Source organism: Pongo abelii, chromosome 4, assembly GCF_028885655.2.
Source record: "Pongo abelii isolate AG06213 chromosome 4, NHGRI_mPonAbe1-v2.0_pri, whole genome shotgun sequence".
Taxonomy (NCBI): domain Eukaryota; kingdom Metazoa; phylum Chordata; class Mammalia; order Primates; family Hominidae; genus Pongo; species Pongo abelii.
This window is the reverse complement of record NC_071989.2, coordinates 85,662,780-85,677,248: the sequence shown is the minus strand read 5'-3', so window position 1 is coordinate 85,677,248 and position 14,469 is coordinate 85,662,780. Positions and strand designations below refer to the sequence as shown.

The window sequence follows — 14,469 nt, the reverse complement described above, 5'->3', positions numbered from 1 at the left end:
GTAAATATAGCTAAAACCTTATATCTCTTGAACAGATAATACCCACTTTTAGGAGTATATCCATTGAATAATTTCAAAAAATCAAGAATGTATTTAGGCATAAAGAAAACTTAAAGATTTTGCATTCTTTGACCTTAAGCAATGAAATTAGACTTAAATAATTTGAAAGGGTACCAGACCAGTTGTAAAGTAAGAAATGTACTTTCAGATTAAAGAACGCATTTAAAGAAGAAATGCAAACTTTTTTCTAAAACCCAGGAAATAAAATGCTTTATTTCAAAATGTCTGGGACATGGCTAAAGTTATAAAGATCACCATTTTTAAAGAATAGGGATATAAAATAAAAGAACAACGAATCAAAACAGAAGAGGGATCAACATTGCTTTTGTAAAATAGAATACAAAAAATATATATGAGTTGAAAAGTGCATGTTAAATCTGGTCTTTTGGAAAGAAAATAAAACAGAAAATTCCCTTCTAATTATTATGAAGCAGAGAGAGGTAGCAAAAGTAGACAAATCTGGAATATGATAATAAAAGAAATTAAAATAATTACAAGAAAGCTGCATGGAATTCTATAGCACACATTTGAACTTAAGGAGAATGAAAAGCTGATGATTAGTTGTTACTGCTCATCTAACGTATCTGAGGAAACTGAAGTGCTTGAAGGTGGGACAAGCAAGGAAGAATCAAAACAATTTGTTGTGCAGAACCCCCAAAATGGTCAACCACAAGTTACCCCAGGAGAAGGTGATGAGGGATGTAGCAGACATAACTTCAAAGTCAGGAAAGAAGAATGATTGAATCCCCAGAATCTCTCTATTCCAGTCAGGAGAGCTATTTTTACAAGAACAATGGCCATGTGGAAATAAAAGCAGTGTTTTATTAATCCGACCAAGTACCTGATAACTCCTAAACGTAGGCAAGTGATTCTAAAATGTGAGCCTTAAAATAAGAGCCTTAAATGAGACCTCTGTCCTCCTGAATCTCTACCTATTTCACCGTCTAACCCAGGAGTGTCATTCTAAAACACTGCAATTTTAGGAAAAGCCAGTGTGTCCAATGTCTAAGGACAAGGGGTCAATATTGAGCATGTTTTCCTTCAGTGCCTGAGCCACTTTATTAGGGCAGAATCCTGGGTCCATCTTTCTTCCGGAGGGAGAGAGAACAGAAGTGATAGCAAGACCTCTTCCCACCTGGCCACCTTACCTATCCTTAAAAGAAGAGGTGAAAGAAGTGGGAAAATGTCCCACTATACATGAGTGTGGGAACAGGCAAGAGGATGGCCTGGGTCTGCCCTGAAAATCTGGCTCTTGGGGAAATGGCAGGAGGCACTAAGGGAGCCATTGCACAATGTGGCAGACAAACAGAGGACGAAGGAATAATCCTTCATCTGATTAGTAAGTAAATGTGACCCCAGTGAGGTGAAGTTAATTGCCTCCTTGATATAACACCATCAGTGTGGGATCAGAACCGGTCTCAACAGCTTGCTGACCAGTATTCTTCCTAGTTTACCACACTCATTTTGTCGCTACCCAGTGATCCAGTGTGAATTTTGGATTCAGATTTGGAGTTCTGATCCTAGTTCCACCACTAACCAGCTGTGAGATGTGGGCAAGATTCTTAACTCATTTGTTACCCTAGTTTCCTCATATATCTAGTGCAGATCATGGTAGAGCATACTTCATAGGGCTTTGGTGATGAATGACTGAGAAAATATGTAAAGCTCTCAAAAACAGTGCATGGCACATGGTAAGAGCTCAATAGATATTAGCTATGTAATTTGTTTTAAAAAGAGAACATGGATTTTTATCATATTCAGGGCTTTGTTTTCATTGGTTATTTAGTAATAATTGAAAATATAAAAACTAAAGTTTAAATGTATTTTACATTTTGAATTCGGTCAAATCAAATAGATTTATGTCTGTAATACAGCAACTTACATGTTCTGATTGTGAGTATTCTGTCCTTTTGCGTATTCTTCATTTATGATAAATACTGGTTTTGGAGTTCTTCTAGAATAAAATGCATACTATCAGCTGGGCATGGTGGCTCATGCCTGTAATCCCAGAACTTTGGGAGGCTGAGGCGGGAGGATTGCTTGAGCCCAGGAGTTTGAGGTTGTGGTGAGCCATGATTGCACCACTACACTCCAGCCTGAATGACGGAGTAAGACCCTGTCTTTAAACAACAACAACAACAACAACAAAACAACCCATACTACCTGTGGATTCCTCTGACAGGATTTCACATAATGTTTAATGGGACAGATGGGATTTCATATCTTAACAACTGAAAGATGTTATTCTGTAAAAACTGAGTAATATTGAAATAGCACTTTGTATCCTTGTTGCCCAGATGCCTCACAGGATGCCTGCCATTTCACAAGTTACCCACCCTTTCTCTGACACCCCATTGTAATTCAGGCTTAGGCTTTAATGCATATTGAGTCCAGATACAGAGTATTAGATCTGATTTGCTGTTGGTATGCAGTTTGCTTAGATGTCTACTGATTTTGCCTTTGACAAATTTAAATAAATGAAATTGATGTTTTTGTAGGGTTTACTTTAGACTGTTGCACTGTGCAGTGGGCTGGTGTTGAAACACAATAGCTTTTAAATTGAACTGCTTACAGAGTGATCTGTAAAATCTTTCTAGATGTCTTTCTATAACTGCTGTGGTGGGCTAGGAATCATTATTTGTTTTTGCAGGCAAATTAATGGGTTGTGGTGGCCGTGGAAACTGCCTTCTAGTACAAGGTTTGAAAAGTGCATTTAATCACTTTCTCAGGGCATTTAGAATAAAGAATCAGGCAAAGTCATTTACAATCCAGTTTGTCTTTGAGAATATTGAAAAGCAGGGCTTCATAATGAAAGTATTATATTATATGTATGACTCTGTGTGTGTGTCTGTACCTGTGTCTGTGTCTGTGTGTGTATTATTCGTTTGGTTTTATTTCAGTGTTCCTATTTATTTTGTGGTTAAAAAGACCATGGGGAACAAAAAGTGACTAATTTACTTTTCTTTTCTTTTGAGACAGAGTCTCACTCTATCACCCAGGCTGGAGTGCAGTGGCACGATCTTAGCTCACTGCAACCTCCACCTCCTGGGTTCAAGCGATTCTCGTACCTCAGCCTCCCAAGTAGCTGGAATTACAGGAGCGTGCCAGGCTAATTTTGTATCTTTAGTAGAGACAGGGTTTCACCATGTTGGCCAGGCTGGTCTTGAACTCCTGACCTCAAGTGATCCACCCGCCTCAGCCTCCCAAAGTGCTGGGATTATAGGCATGAGCCACTGTGCCCGGCCTGTAAAAAGTGACTAATTTTCTTACTTGACTTTTTTCAGGTGCTTCAAATCTTTGAAAGTAGTGGCTATGAATTCATAGTGTCAATGGTGTATAAATGAGAGTCTTGTTGCTTAATGGGAAGAGAAAGGGAAAGCTGGAATCCAAAAATCTTAGTATTCTGATCCCATCCACCTGCTCAAAAATGTTGTCTTTGTCAGTTTCCTAAGCTTTGTAGTACAATGCCATCACCAAAAGTTTAGTATAAGTATATTTATATTGATATTATTTCTTGTGGTGAAGTTTTCGAAGTTTTAAAAATTTTTACTTGGGGATTTTATTAGCTCAGTCCTAGAAAACTACAAATCTTATTCTCACCACGACCTTGATATTTTTATTGTGAGCATTATGATTTATTGATTTTTAATTTTTTCAAAGAGTTGTATTTTAAATATATGTATCATGAGTGTTTACAGTAGTCCAATATTTTAATTTTAATTTTAGTATATTCATGAATATAAACAATCTCTTTAAACATTACTTGTGTTTGGGATTGTCTTTTTAATTGCAAAAGATTGTTACCAGAAGAAAATTACTTAAAATGGGATAATAGATTATGATATGTCATGGAATTCTGATTTTTATACTAGCAATATATAATAAAATATTTAAGAAAAATAAATCTAGCATAACTGAAATCTGAAGTTGCACATATATTCTTATTTAGAACTACCTTTCATTATGGCAGGCAACTTGAATTGCTCTATACTGGAAAATTTAATGTACCACTCAATTACTATTCTTCAGCCCAATTTAAAATAATAGATTGGGAGTAAGGTCTTAATGCAGTGTAACCTTTGGAACATTAGAAATAACCTCTTTTCTTTCCAGAAATCAGTATACAGTAAGGGCATCAGTTTTATCACACTGCATGAATAGGTTTTGAATAGCACTTAGACCTTTTTTTAATTGCATAAGTATGTGGATTTTTTCTGTCTCACCAAACTTATGCTAAATAATAATTTAAAGACATTCTGTTACAGTGTTTTAAAATATATACCTTTTTATTTAAAAGCTTTTTTGATCATCTCGTTCTGATTCTAGTGAAGGACTCAATATTGTAACTTAATATTTTTATGTAATTTCATAATGTGGGTGTTTTGAAAGATTTTGCAATGGTAGATATTGTGATAAAATTTTAGCTATGGGAAGGTCCTTATTTTCACTTTTTTCTTTAACAATCATACTATGTATAGCCGTGAAACTACAGAAAATATTAGGACTTTGAGAAATTGTAAAAGGACTTTATAAAAAGAACATTATCTTTCCTCGTGATGCCACCATTTAATGATAGCTGTCAGCCTTTTCACTTATTATAAAAAACAAATTTTCTGTGCGAGGTGAAAATGTTCACTGAAATTAATTTACACACCCTCTCAAATTCCTTTTGGAATAGGGGAGGATACAAATAAGCAAACAGTAATAAAACTAATTTGCATACTCTAAATTGTTGGTCTTAATGGTACTGATGGAAGGTTTCCAATTTGTCACAAAGCAGTGACTTTTAAGAAGATAAATTATATTGAAATGCAGTTTATTTAAAAATATAATGCCAAAATGCAATATTGGACAAATTTATCCCCATTTCTTTTGTTGACCAAATAATAGACCGGGATTCATGATTTTATAAGCAGACCTTGATGATCTTATCAGTTTGATATATTTCCAGTGTTGTAGATGCTAATACGTAAAGAGCAAAAACAGTTTTGATTTGGAATCATAGTACCTAATTGATCTGTTTCTTTTTCTGTATTATCTGTGGGTTCTCAAATGGGCTTTGTGGACCACCTGTCTCAGGAATCATCTGTGATGCTTTTTAAATTAAAACAGATTTCTGGGCCCCACCACAGAAATACTATTTTGGAGCTGATCCCAGGAACCTGTCTTTTTAGTAAGAACCCTGGATGATTTGTGTGGGCATTGAGGTTTGGGAACTGCTGCTCTAGAGCAGGGGTCAGCAAACCATTTCTATAAATTGCTAGACAGTCAATATTTTTAGCTTTGAGGACCTTATGGTCTTCATTGTAACTGTTTCTGCCATTATAGCACAAAAGCAGCAACAGATAATGGAGAAACAAATAGGTATGGGCAGCTAGACTGGCTTCTAGCATTTGTTTGTTTCTGATAGAATCTAGATTCTAGACCATTGGTTTTTGCTCTATGAATATTTTCTAAGATATTCTCTTCGAAATCAATTTTAATGAGATTTCCTATGTGTTTATTTTTTGATAACTGAAGAAAATTCATAAATACAGGAATAATTCCTAGATATACATTAAATTAATTAATAGCTGTAAAACTTTTGTAATAGTTAAAACCTTTTCTGTGTTAATATTAGAGTATGATTAACTTACTTCTAACTATGTAATCTGCTTCTCATATTAGGTTCCTGTTGCCAGAGCAAGTATTCTTTGGCTAATTGGAGAAAACTGTGAACGAGTTCCTAAAATTGCCCCTGATGTTTTGAGGAAGATGGCTAAAAGCTTCACTAGTGAAGATGATCTGGTAAAACTGCAGATATTAAATCTGGGAGCAAAATTGTATTTAACCAACTCCAAACAGGTGAGAGGCAAATGTTAGTCAACCTATCTAATATGTACTTTCCTCTTCACTCTGATCAAACGGCGGAGGTCTGTACCTTCATTAGTCTGACCATTTAACAATTCCTAGGTGCCTGTTTGTTTCAGGTTCTATGTTAGATGATACTAGTGCAAACAGATGACATTCTAGTCTAGTAAGAGAGAAAACAGATTAAAAAATGAAATAGTGTGTGGTAATGCTGTAGCAGAAGTCTTGACATAAAGTGGAATTCTAGACGAATTATTGAAAGTCTGAAGTAGATGCGAGGTCAGAGAAAATTTTATAAAGAATGAGACTCTTGACTAAGGGCTTGTAAGGAGTGGTTTACTGTACAGAAAGAGGAAAGCACAGGGTCAGAGTCAAGAAACAGCTTGGTGTTTCTGGGAAATTTTTAAAGGTGAGTCCAGAATGGTAGGTGCAATGGTCCGAAAGTTTATACCCCCCAAAGTTCATGTGGTGAAACCTGATCACCCATTTGATGGTATTAGGAGGTAGGGCCTTTGGGAGGTGATTAGGTCATGAGGGTGGAGGCTTTATAAATGAACTTTATGCTCTTATAAAAGAGATCCCTGAGAGCTAGCTTGCTGCTTCTGCCATGTGAGGACACAGCGAGAAGGTGCCATCTGTAAATTAGAAAATGGGTGCCCACTAGACACCAGAACTGTGGGTACCTTGATCTTGGGTTTCCCAGCCTCCAGAACTGTGAGAAATAAATTTCTATTATTAATTATATTATTCATAGGCTTCCCAGTTTATGGTATTTTCTAACAGTAGCCCAAATGGACTAAGACATTTTGCAGTTTGAACACATGGAGTGGCTTGTATGCTCTGCTAAGTAGTAGGGACCTTGTCCTGCAGAGGAAAGGGAAACCACTTTTAATAGTAGTATAATTTACCAGATTTGCAGTTTAGAATATTCATTTTTTAAGTCCATTGACTTTTTGAGCAGCTGTTAATAAGAGGAATCATTTTTGCTTCCATGTACGAAATAAGGACTTTTCCTATATCTGAATTGCTATTCTCTGTGAGTGGACTTACCTGTTTAGTAAATTGGAAAAAGATTCTTGCTCATTTGCAGCTAGGCTTCTTGGGAAGCTTTATGCTCTGTGTCCTATCTATTTTTCTCTAATTTTCACTTTTTCTCTGACTCTTACTTTTGCCTTTGTGATTTTTCTTTCTCCACCTCCCCTCTCTGTCTTTGTTTTTGTCCCCTTCCCCAAAACTCTTTCTGCCTAGATATCTCTCTGACATCCTTCATCCCTTCAGTGCCCCGCCCCCGTACTACAGTCCAGTGTGTTTGTCATTGTCTCCTTTCTCTTCCATCCCTGTTTGTTTCTCTCTTTTTGTATTTGCTGTGTATCTCTCTCTATGTGTCTCCCGCTCTGTCTGCCTTTCCTGCTTCCCCATAGATGACGCTTATTTTCTAGTAAACTAATGTTTGCCTTTCAGAATCTTCAGGTTGATTCCTCAAATTCGTTTCTATATGCTTTGGGATTATCTTCATCCCTAATTGTGATATGAATTATATTATTATAGCTTTTGCTAATTCATCTACAAGATTTGTAACTGGATAATTGCAAATAATGGAGCATATTTCCATGATTTAGACTTTGTCTTTACATTTTAAGTCATCTTTAAAAGGAATCAGTTAATCCTTTCCAAATGTCTGTAGATTTCTTCATACATTGAGTTACTTTCTAAAAACTGAGTAAAGAAAGACCTATGTTTGCTGTTGAGTTTCATGTTTCTTGATAAAACAGAGGGAGTTTTAGCCTGAAACTCCATGGTGTTCACTAAATCCCTGTGGTATGGCAAAGGTCAATATGATACCTAGACTGTTAGGATTTTTTTCTGTCTGGTTTGACCACTCTAAATATATCTAGCTTATGGATTATTGTTAAAGTTATACCAAAATCGAATGTCAATCAAGACTTAATCAAACTAAGTAAAGCTTCTTTCTTTGTAGCTGTGAATAACCAATAATGAAATGTAGTACTGTTTATTTAGATATTGTAGAGCCTGTTTCATGTCTTTTTATCCAGTGAATTTGAAGACAACTAGTTTGCACTCAGGTTTTTTTTTTTTTCTTGACCTCCATTATTAATGGCAGTTTTGGAGCTCAGTTTCTGAAGTGCTTTTTTTTTTTTTTTTTTTTTTTGAGACAGTTGCCCTCTGTCACACAGTCTAGAGTTCAGTGGCATGATCTTGGTTCACTGTAACCTCTGCCTCCCAGGTTCAAGCAATTCTCATGCCTCAGCCTCCTGAGTAGCTGGGATTACAGGCATGTGCCACCATGCCTGGCTAATTCTGTATTTTTAGTAGAGACGGGTTTCACAGTGTTGGCCAGGCTGATCTCGAACTCCTGACCTCAAGTGATCTGCCCACTTCGGCCTCCCAAAGTGCTGGGATTACAGACGTGATATTTTATATTTTAGAATGATACTTCTAGAAAACTACAATAGGCTTCACCACCTAATGGTGAAAACACAGTGATTTTTTTTTAATCACAAATTTTTATGTAGCTCATTGTTTTTAAGTGATTAAATATGAAAATAGATTAATAGTGTCTTGAAGAGTCGTACTCTGTTTTTGAATATTTCTCATTTCTCAAGAAGAGGAGATTGAGAGAATTAGTAACTGAAAATTAGTTGTTTTTTGTTTTGTTTTGGAGCAGAGTCTCCCTCTGTCGCCCAGGCTGGAGTACAGTGGCGTGATCTCGACTCACTGCAACCTCTGTCTCCCGGGTTCAAGCAATTCTCCTGCCTCAGCCCCCTGAGTAGTTTATTATGGGTGTCTGCCACCACACCTGGCTAATTTTTTTTGTATTTTTAGTTGAGATGGGGTTTCACCATGTTGGCCAGGCTGGTCTCGAACTCCTGACCTCAAGTGATCCGCCTGCCTCAGCCTCCCAAAGTGCTGGGATTACAGGCGTGAGCCACTGCACCCAGCCTGAAAATTAGTTTTAAAGAATGGTTTTAAGCACTATCAACTTGATAGAATTTTTAAAATTTGTGTAATCCATTAGATATAAGACAGACTAAAATAATTGTTTTGACTGAAATATTAAGAATTGTTTTCTCTACTTATTTATTTTAGCCATCTTTAAAACTAAGCTAGGGAGAGTCGATTACAGTGATGAGGAGCTGGTTTACCATGAAGTCTTGATATTTATTTGTAGATCTGAATTCCCGGTGGCCTAAATACCTCAGTGAACATTTCTGTAATTTTTTTTGAATTATTTAGGGTTATAGAGAATGTCTAAATTGATTTTTATAAGATTTAGCATATTGTATTTATTTGTATATTTGAAGAATAATCAAATAATAACCTTCTTTATCTACCTCAAACTATTTTTGACCTAATATAAAAAATAATTAAAAAATTAGTTAGCAGTCTGTTTTCAGTATGTCCTAGACTGACCCTACCATAGAAAACAGCTGTAAACTCCAGAAAAATACAAGAAACAAACGACTTTCTGAAGACACAGAATAGTAAAGAAAAGCAAGAGAATCTGGAGGGGAATTCATACTTAGAAGGAGGAAATGGCACAGAGTTATTTTCCCTGTTTTTATGGCTTTTATCCTGAGGACAGTCTGCAGTTGGCACTGTGCACAGTGGCAAGACCTCCAAAAGGAAATTCAAAGTCCTTTTGGCTTGAGGAAGTAGAGAAGAGAGTTCATGAAAGCTACAGACATTGGAAAGTTAAGGAAAAATAGTAGAAAGGAGAGAACCAGTGTGGGAGAATCTCGAAATCTGGGAGTAATTGTACCTAAGTTTTTGGCTGGCATCTGAACCACACTTGTGCAGGGTGGATTCAGGGAAACACAGCTAGGAATTAAAGAACCAAGCTGAAATTTGAGGTGTACCCAGGAGACTGAGTTTGTACCTTGAACCCCAACCAAGTTAATTACCTGCTAAAACAAACGAAAATCCTGTACTCATTCAAAGAGTTTAACAATGTCCAGAGTCTCTAAAATACATAGCATTCTTAATGTCCAAATGTATCTTGTATATCCAAAATTACTCAACATAAGAAGAACCAGGATGGGGAGTTATTGTTTAATGAGTACAGAGCTTCTATTTGGGAAGATGAAAAATTCTAGAGATGGATGGTGGTAGTGGTTGCATAATATGGTAAATAGACTGTCTGGCTTCAAATCAAGTTATGCCACTTACATGATTTTGGACAAATCATATATCCTATCCAAGATTTCATTTTCTCATCTGTAAAATGGGAATTATTATAATATAGTCAATTTTGCTATATTGCAACATGTATGCTCCTAAAATCATTGTGCTATACAAAATCACACAATAAAAACCATAGGGATTATTAGAAAAATGGATTTAGAGTCGCAACACTCAAAAACTATGTTGGTGACATATTTTTTAAAAAGGAACCTAAAAAAAAAAGTACAATTTTACACATGTTAAATGGTTAACAAATAAATACTACAATGATACTGCTCTTTATGTTGAAAAAGACTTGAGGTTTGCTTATGGAAGAAAAGCTATACTTGTTAAGCGGTAGAAAGAGAGTTAATCTGAAATTGGATGGAAAATTGTGCCTCCTAATGAGCATGAATATGGCGCATAACACATGTAGATGTTAACCTCTGAAGTACATATTTGAGGTATGTATGTTTTGTGTATTCCTACACATCTCTGTTTAGCTGGGTGCATTTTTATGCCTTCACCTAGTATTTCTTGCAGAAGAAATCACCACAAAATTCATGTTATGCCCAAATCATTCCCTAGTATGCCAACTGAGTTGGAACAAATGCACATTTTCAAAACAAGCATTAGAGCAGAACTGACTGTACCTACCTCACAAAGTTATTATGAGGATAACATGAAACAGTTCATGTAAAATGCTTAGATTTCCTTGCACGTAACAATGCCTAGTTCATTTTAGTTATCCTTCTTTTGTAACCCTAGCGAGCAACTGCTGTATTCTTCTTAGGGAACATGATGATTTACAGTAAAGAAACTAGTCTAGTTACTGAGAAAAAGTGTATTCTTATTAGGAAAAAAAACTACTGATTTGGGTTTATCCTACTGAGATTTTCTAAGTAGGATGCTGAAATCTCCCCACCCCTCTTTTTTTTTTAGTTTGTGAAGAAAAAAATGGTTAGAAATAAGTATTAAGAGTAAAAAACACTCTTAGAATACTCTCACAGAGGAGTAATTTCACTTTTATGTGGGGAAAAAGTTGAAAGACTGAAACCAGTTGAAGTTGCTGAAATCTAGAACTGTTAAGGCAGTATGAAGATTTAGCATGACTTCATTGAAATAGTCTGCTGAAGTTTGAGGAAGAAAGGTAGGATTTAATTAAATGAATTAATAACAATTTAAAAGTTAATGAATAAAAGATGCTTTTGTTTTTAAACTCTAATAGTGTGTCATCTTTTAAATGTAGTGATAAGTGCCATAAGTTAATGTTTTTCTTAGCTTATTTTTATTTTTAGTTATGAAATATTGCAAACCTATGGCAAAGTACCTAATAGCATAAATGCATATGTGTATATCTACCACTAGGATTAAGTTGATATTCACATTTGCGTTTATTTATTTATTTAATGTAAGATGTATAGAACTAGAACCTCAAGCTTCTGTTCACACCTTCCTTTCTTCCCCATTGGTAACCACTGCCACCTTGTTGGTGTGTTTCATTCAATCATCCATGTTTTATATTTTTATTATATGAATATGCATCCATAAGCAATGTATGATTGTTCTTGCGAGTTTTCAAATTTTACATAAGTAGATATTCTACTTTATGTATACGTTTGCAACTTTTTTTGCTAAATATCTTGTTTTTGAAATATGGATATGTGTAGATATAATTTAATTACTATCTCTGTCAGACAATTAAGTTTCTACTTTTCTGCTATTAAAAAAGAAAGTGCTTTCTCGAGTTCTTTTTTACTCTTAGTGAGAGATTTTGTAAATCACACTGATGTTTTAGGGATTCCTCCTAAAGTTAAAAGCAGATTCTCTCTTGCCCGTGATTCAGGTCTTTGGAGAAATCTCCTTCCCCCAAAGCCTCTTTAATGTGATTTAACAAAAGGAGACTTGGACACTCTGAAGTGACATCTCTACCCTTTCTTTGATATGTTTTCTTGGCATTGAAAAACTCAAGTAAATATAATATAGAAAGGAAGACCTTACAGAAAACTTTTCAAGTTGACAAAAAGATGGATACTATTAAATTCAGAAATTCTATCTAAGTCACATAAAGAATCCTGTTTAGTCATGAAATTAAGAAACTAATTAAGGCTGGGCACAGTGGCTCATGCCTGTAATCCCAGCACTTTGGGAGGCCGAGACAGGCAGATCACCTGAGGTCGGGAGTTTGAGACCAGCCTGACCAACATGGTGAAACCCCGTCTCTACTAAAAATACAAAAAAATTAGCCGGGTGTGGTGGCACATGCCTGTAATCCTAGTTCCTTGGGAGGCTGAGGCAGGAGAATCACTTGAACCTGGTTGGCAGAGGTTGCAGTGAGCTGAGATCGCACCATTGCACTCTAGCCTGGGCAATCAGAGCAAAACTCCATCTCAAAAGAAAGAAAGAAAGAAAGAAACTAATTAGATGGAACAACGGTACTGCTTAGGTTTGCCTCTGGTGTAAGTTAAGAATTCTATGTAGGGTTTACTTCATTTACCAAACATATTTGTTTGTATCATCCTGTTAAAAAATAACAACAATGTAGAACCAATATAAATCTTTACTATGCTGAATGCAGACTTCTGTGTCCTTTTTATGTAATAGTAAAGGTATTATTAGAACTATAGTATTAATGGTGAAATATATATTAGGACTATATTTTAAGAGACCTTTTTAGTTATTTGTACTGACTTATAATCTATTAGAAGAAAGCTATTGCTTGAATAAATATTTACCAGTTTATTGTCAGAGTATTTTGAGAAGTCTTTTAAATAATGAATTTCTTTTTTTTTTTTTTTTGAGACGAGTCTCGCTGTGTCTCCCAGGCTGGAGTGCAGTGGCGCGATCTCGGCTCACTGCAAGCTCCGCCTCCCCGGTTCATGCCATTCTTCTGCCTCAGCCTCCTGAGTAGCTGGGACTATAGGCGCCTGCCACCATGCCCGGCTAATTTTTTGTATTTTTGGTAGAGACGGGGTTTCACTGTGTAATAATGAATTTCTTAATTTTTATGTAACAGTTCCTCAAATTCATTTTTCCTGTGTCACAGTGACTTAGAGTCAATCTGAAGAAAATGTAATTGATATAATTAGTGTCTGGATAGCATTAGCCATTAGTTGGTACCAATAATGGTTCCTTAAATCTAAGCAGGAAAATTAGGCTGAAAACAAAATTTAATAAATAGCTGTATATATGATATTGAATATTTTTGTTAATGATAATACATTATATTGTCGTTGCTTATCTTGTGTAATTTGTGAATAAAACAAATTTAAAAGTACTATTTAATTAATGTCGCATCTGGTTTTGGATTGAGCCTCTGGTGATATTAAAATGTCATGATTGTTTACTTAAATGTTGTCTATTTTCTTCCTAACAGTTTCCCTGGACAGATCTAATTTATGCCTGTTGTCTCCATGCCATCTAGTTTAGGATTTGTCCCAAATTTTTAATGAAGTAATATCACTAATATTTGCATTAAAATAGCACAGTTAATTTGTAGACCTCCGCTTTGAGGTCTTCTATCTTCTGCCATAATTTTGTCCAGTGGCATATTAAGACACAAGTGCAGTGAACAGAGATTTCGTTTTAATATGTGAGCCATTTAAATCTGAAAGGCTATACCTTTTTCCCACCCTTTCTAGATGTAACATAACTAACTTCTTCCTTTTAGAACAGCAGGCAGGATTTGTGCTGATAAATGAAGTATACTCTGACAAAGCAGGTGGGAAAAGCTGTCTTTTGCTTTGCTGGAGGTGGAGAGATGAGTATTTAACAATGCTTCATTTGCCAGCAACTTGATATACCAGCAAGTGTTGCCATGGCCTGTGAGATGCATGAAGCTCCAGGCTGCCAGTGGGTGGAATTAAAGGAAAACATGGGAAGTTAGAGGTTGGTTATAGGTGAAATATATGCAGGAGTAAAGACTGAATAGTCCTGTCCTAGGTCATTAAAGAGAGTGGTGAAAGCACTCTTGCTACAGTAGTTTTGTCATTTATCGTATAGTGTAAGTCTAAAGTTTGTTTTATTATTCGGCAGTTCTCTTTTTATCTTGTTATAAAATCATCAGCAATACATTTTTTAAAATGGAAGTGTACATTTAACAAAGAATAAAGTGCTAAATTTCCACTTAGTACTTAACATGCATAAAATATTTGTTGACATTTACCAACCATCATGAGAGTGCTAGTGATCTCATTGACCACACAACAACCAGAAGACACAACAATCTGCTACAAAAAGATCAACATCCATTTAAAGAGCTAGTAGTTATTTTAAGATTATGCATTAAGGTAATTTAATACATACAAGTGCAGAAGATGTTTATATAATTCTGTGTGAAACATGACCTCATTTAGATCAAATAACTTTGAAAATTAG

The 14,469-nt window shown here is 35.5% G+C and overlaps 1 protein-coding gene across 3 annotated transcripts in view; it reads left to right on the top strand.

Annotated features, from left to right (window-relative positions):
* AP3B1 (adaptor related protein complex 3 subunit beta 1) overlaps positions 1 to 14,469 on the top strand; it is a 293,463-nt gene that overhangs the window by 154,868 nt on the left and 124,126 nt on the right. For all 3 annotated transcript variants that reach the window (XM_002815683.5, XM_024247265.3, XM_054555656.2), the window contains exon 15: positions 5,728 to 5,904. In XM_002815683.5, coding sequence (XP_002815729.2) covers positions 5,728 to 5,904 — 177 coding nt within the window. The remainder of the gene's footprint in view (positions 1 to 5,727; positions 5,905 to 14,469) is intronic.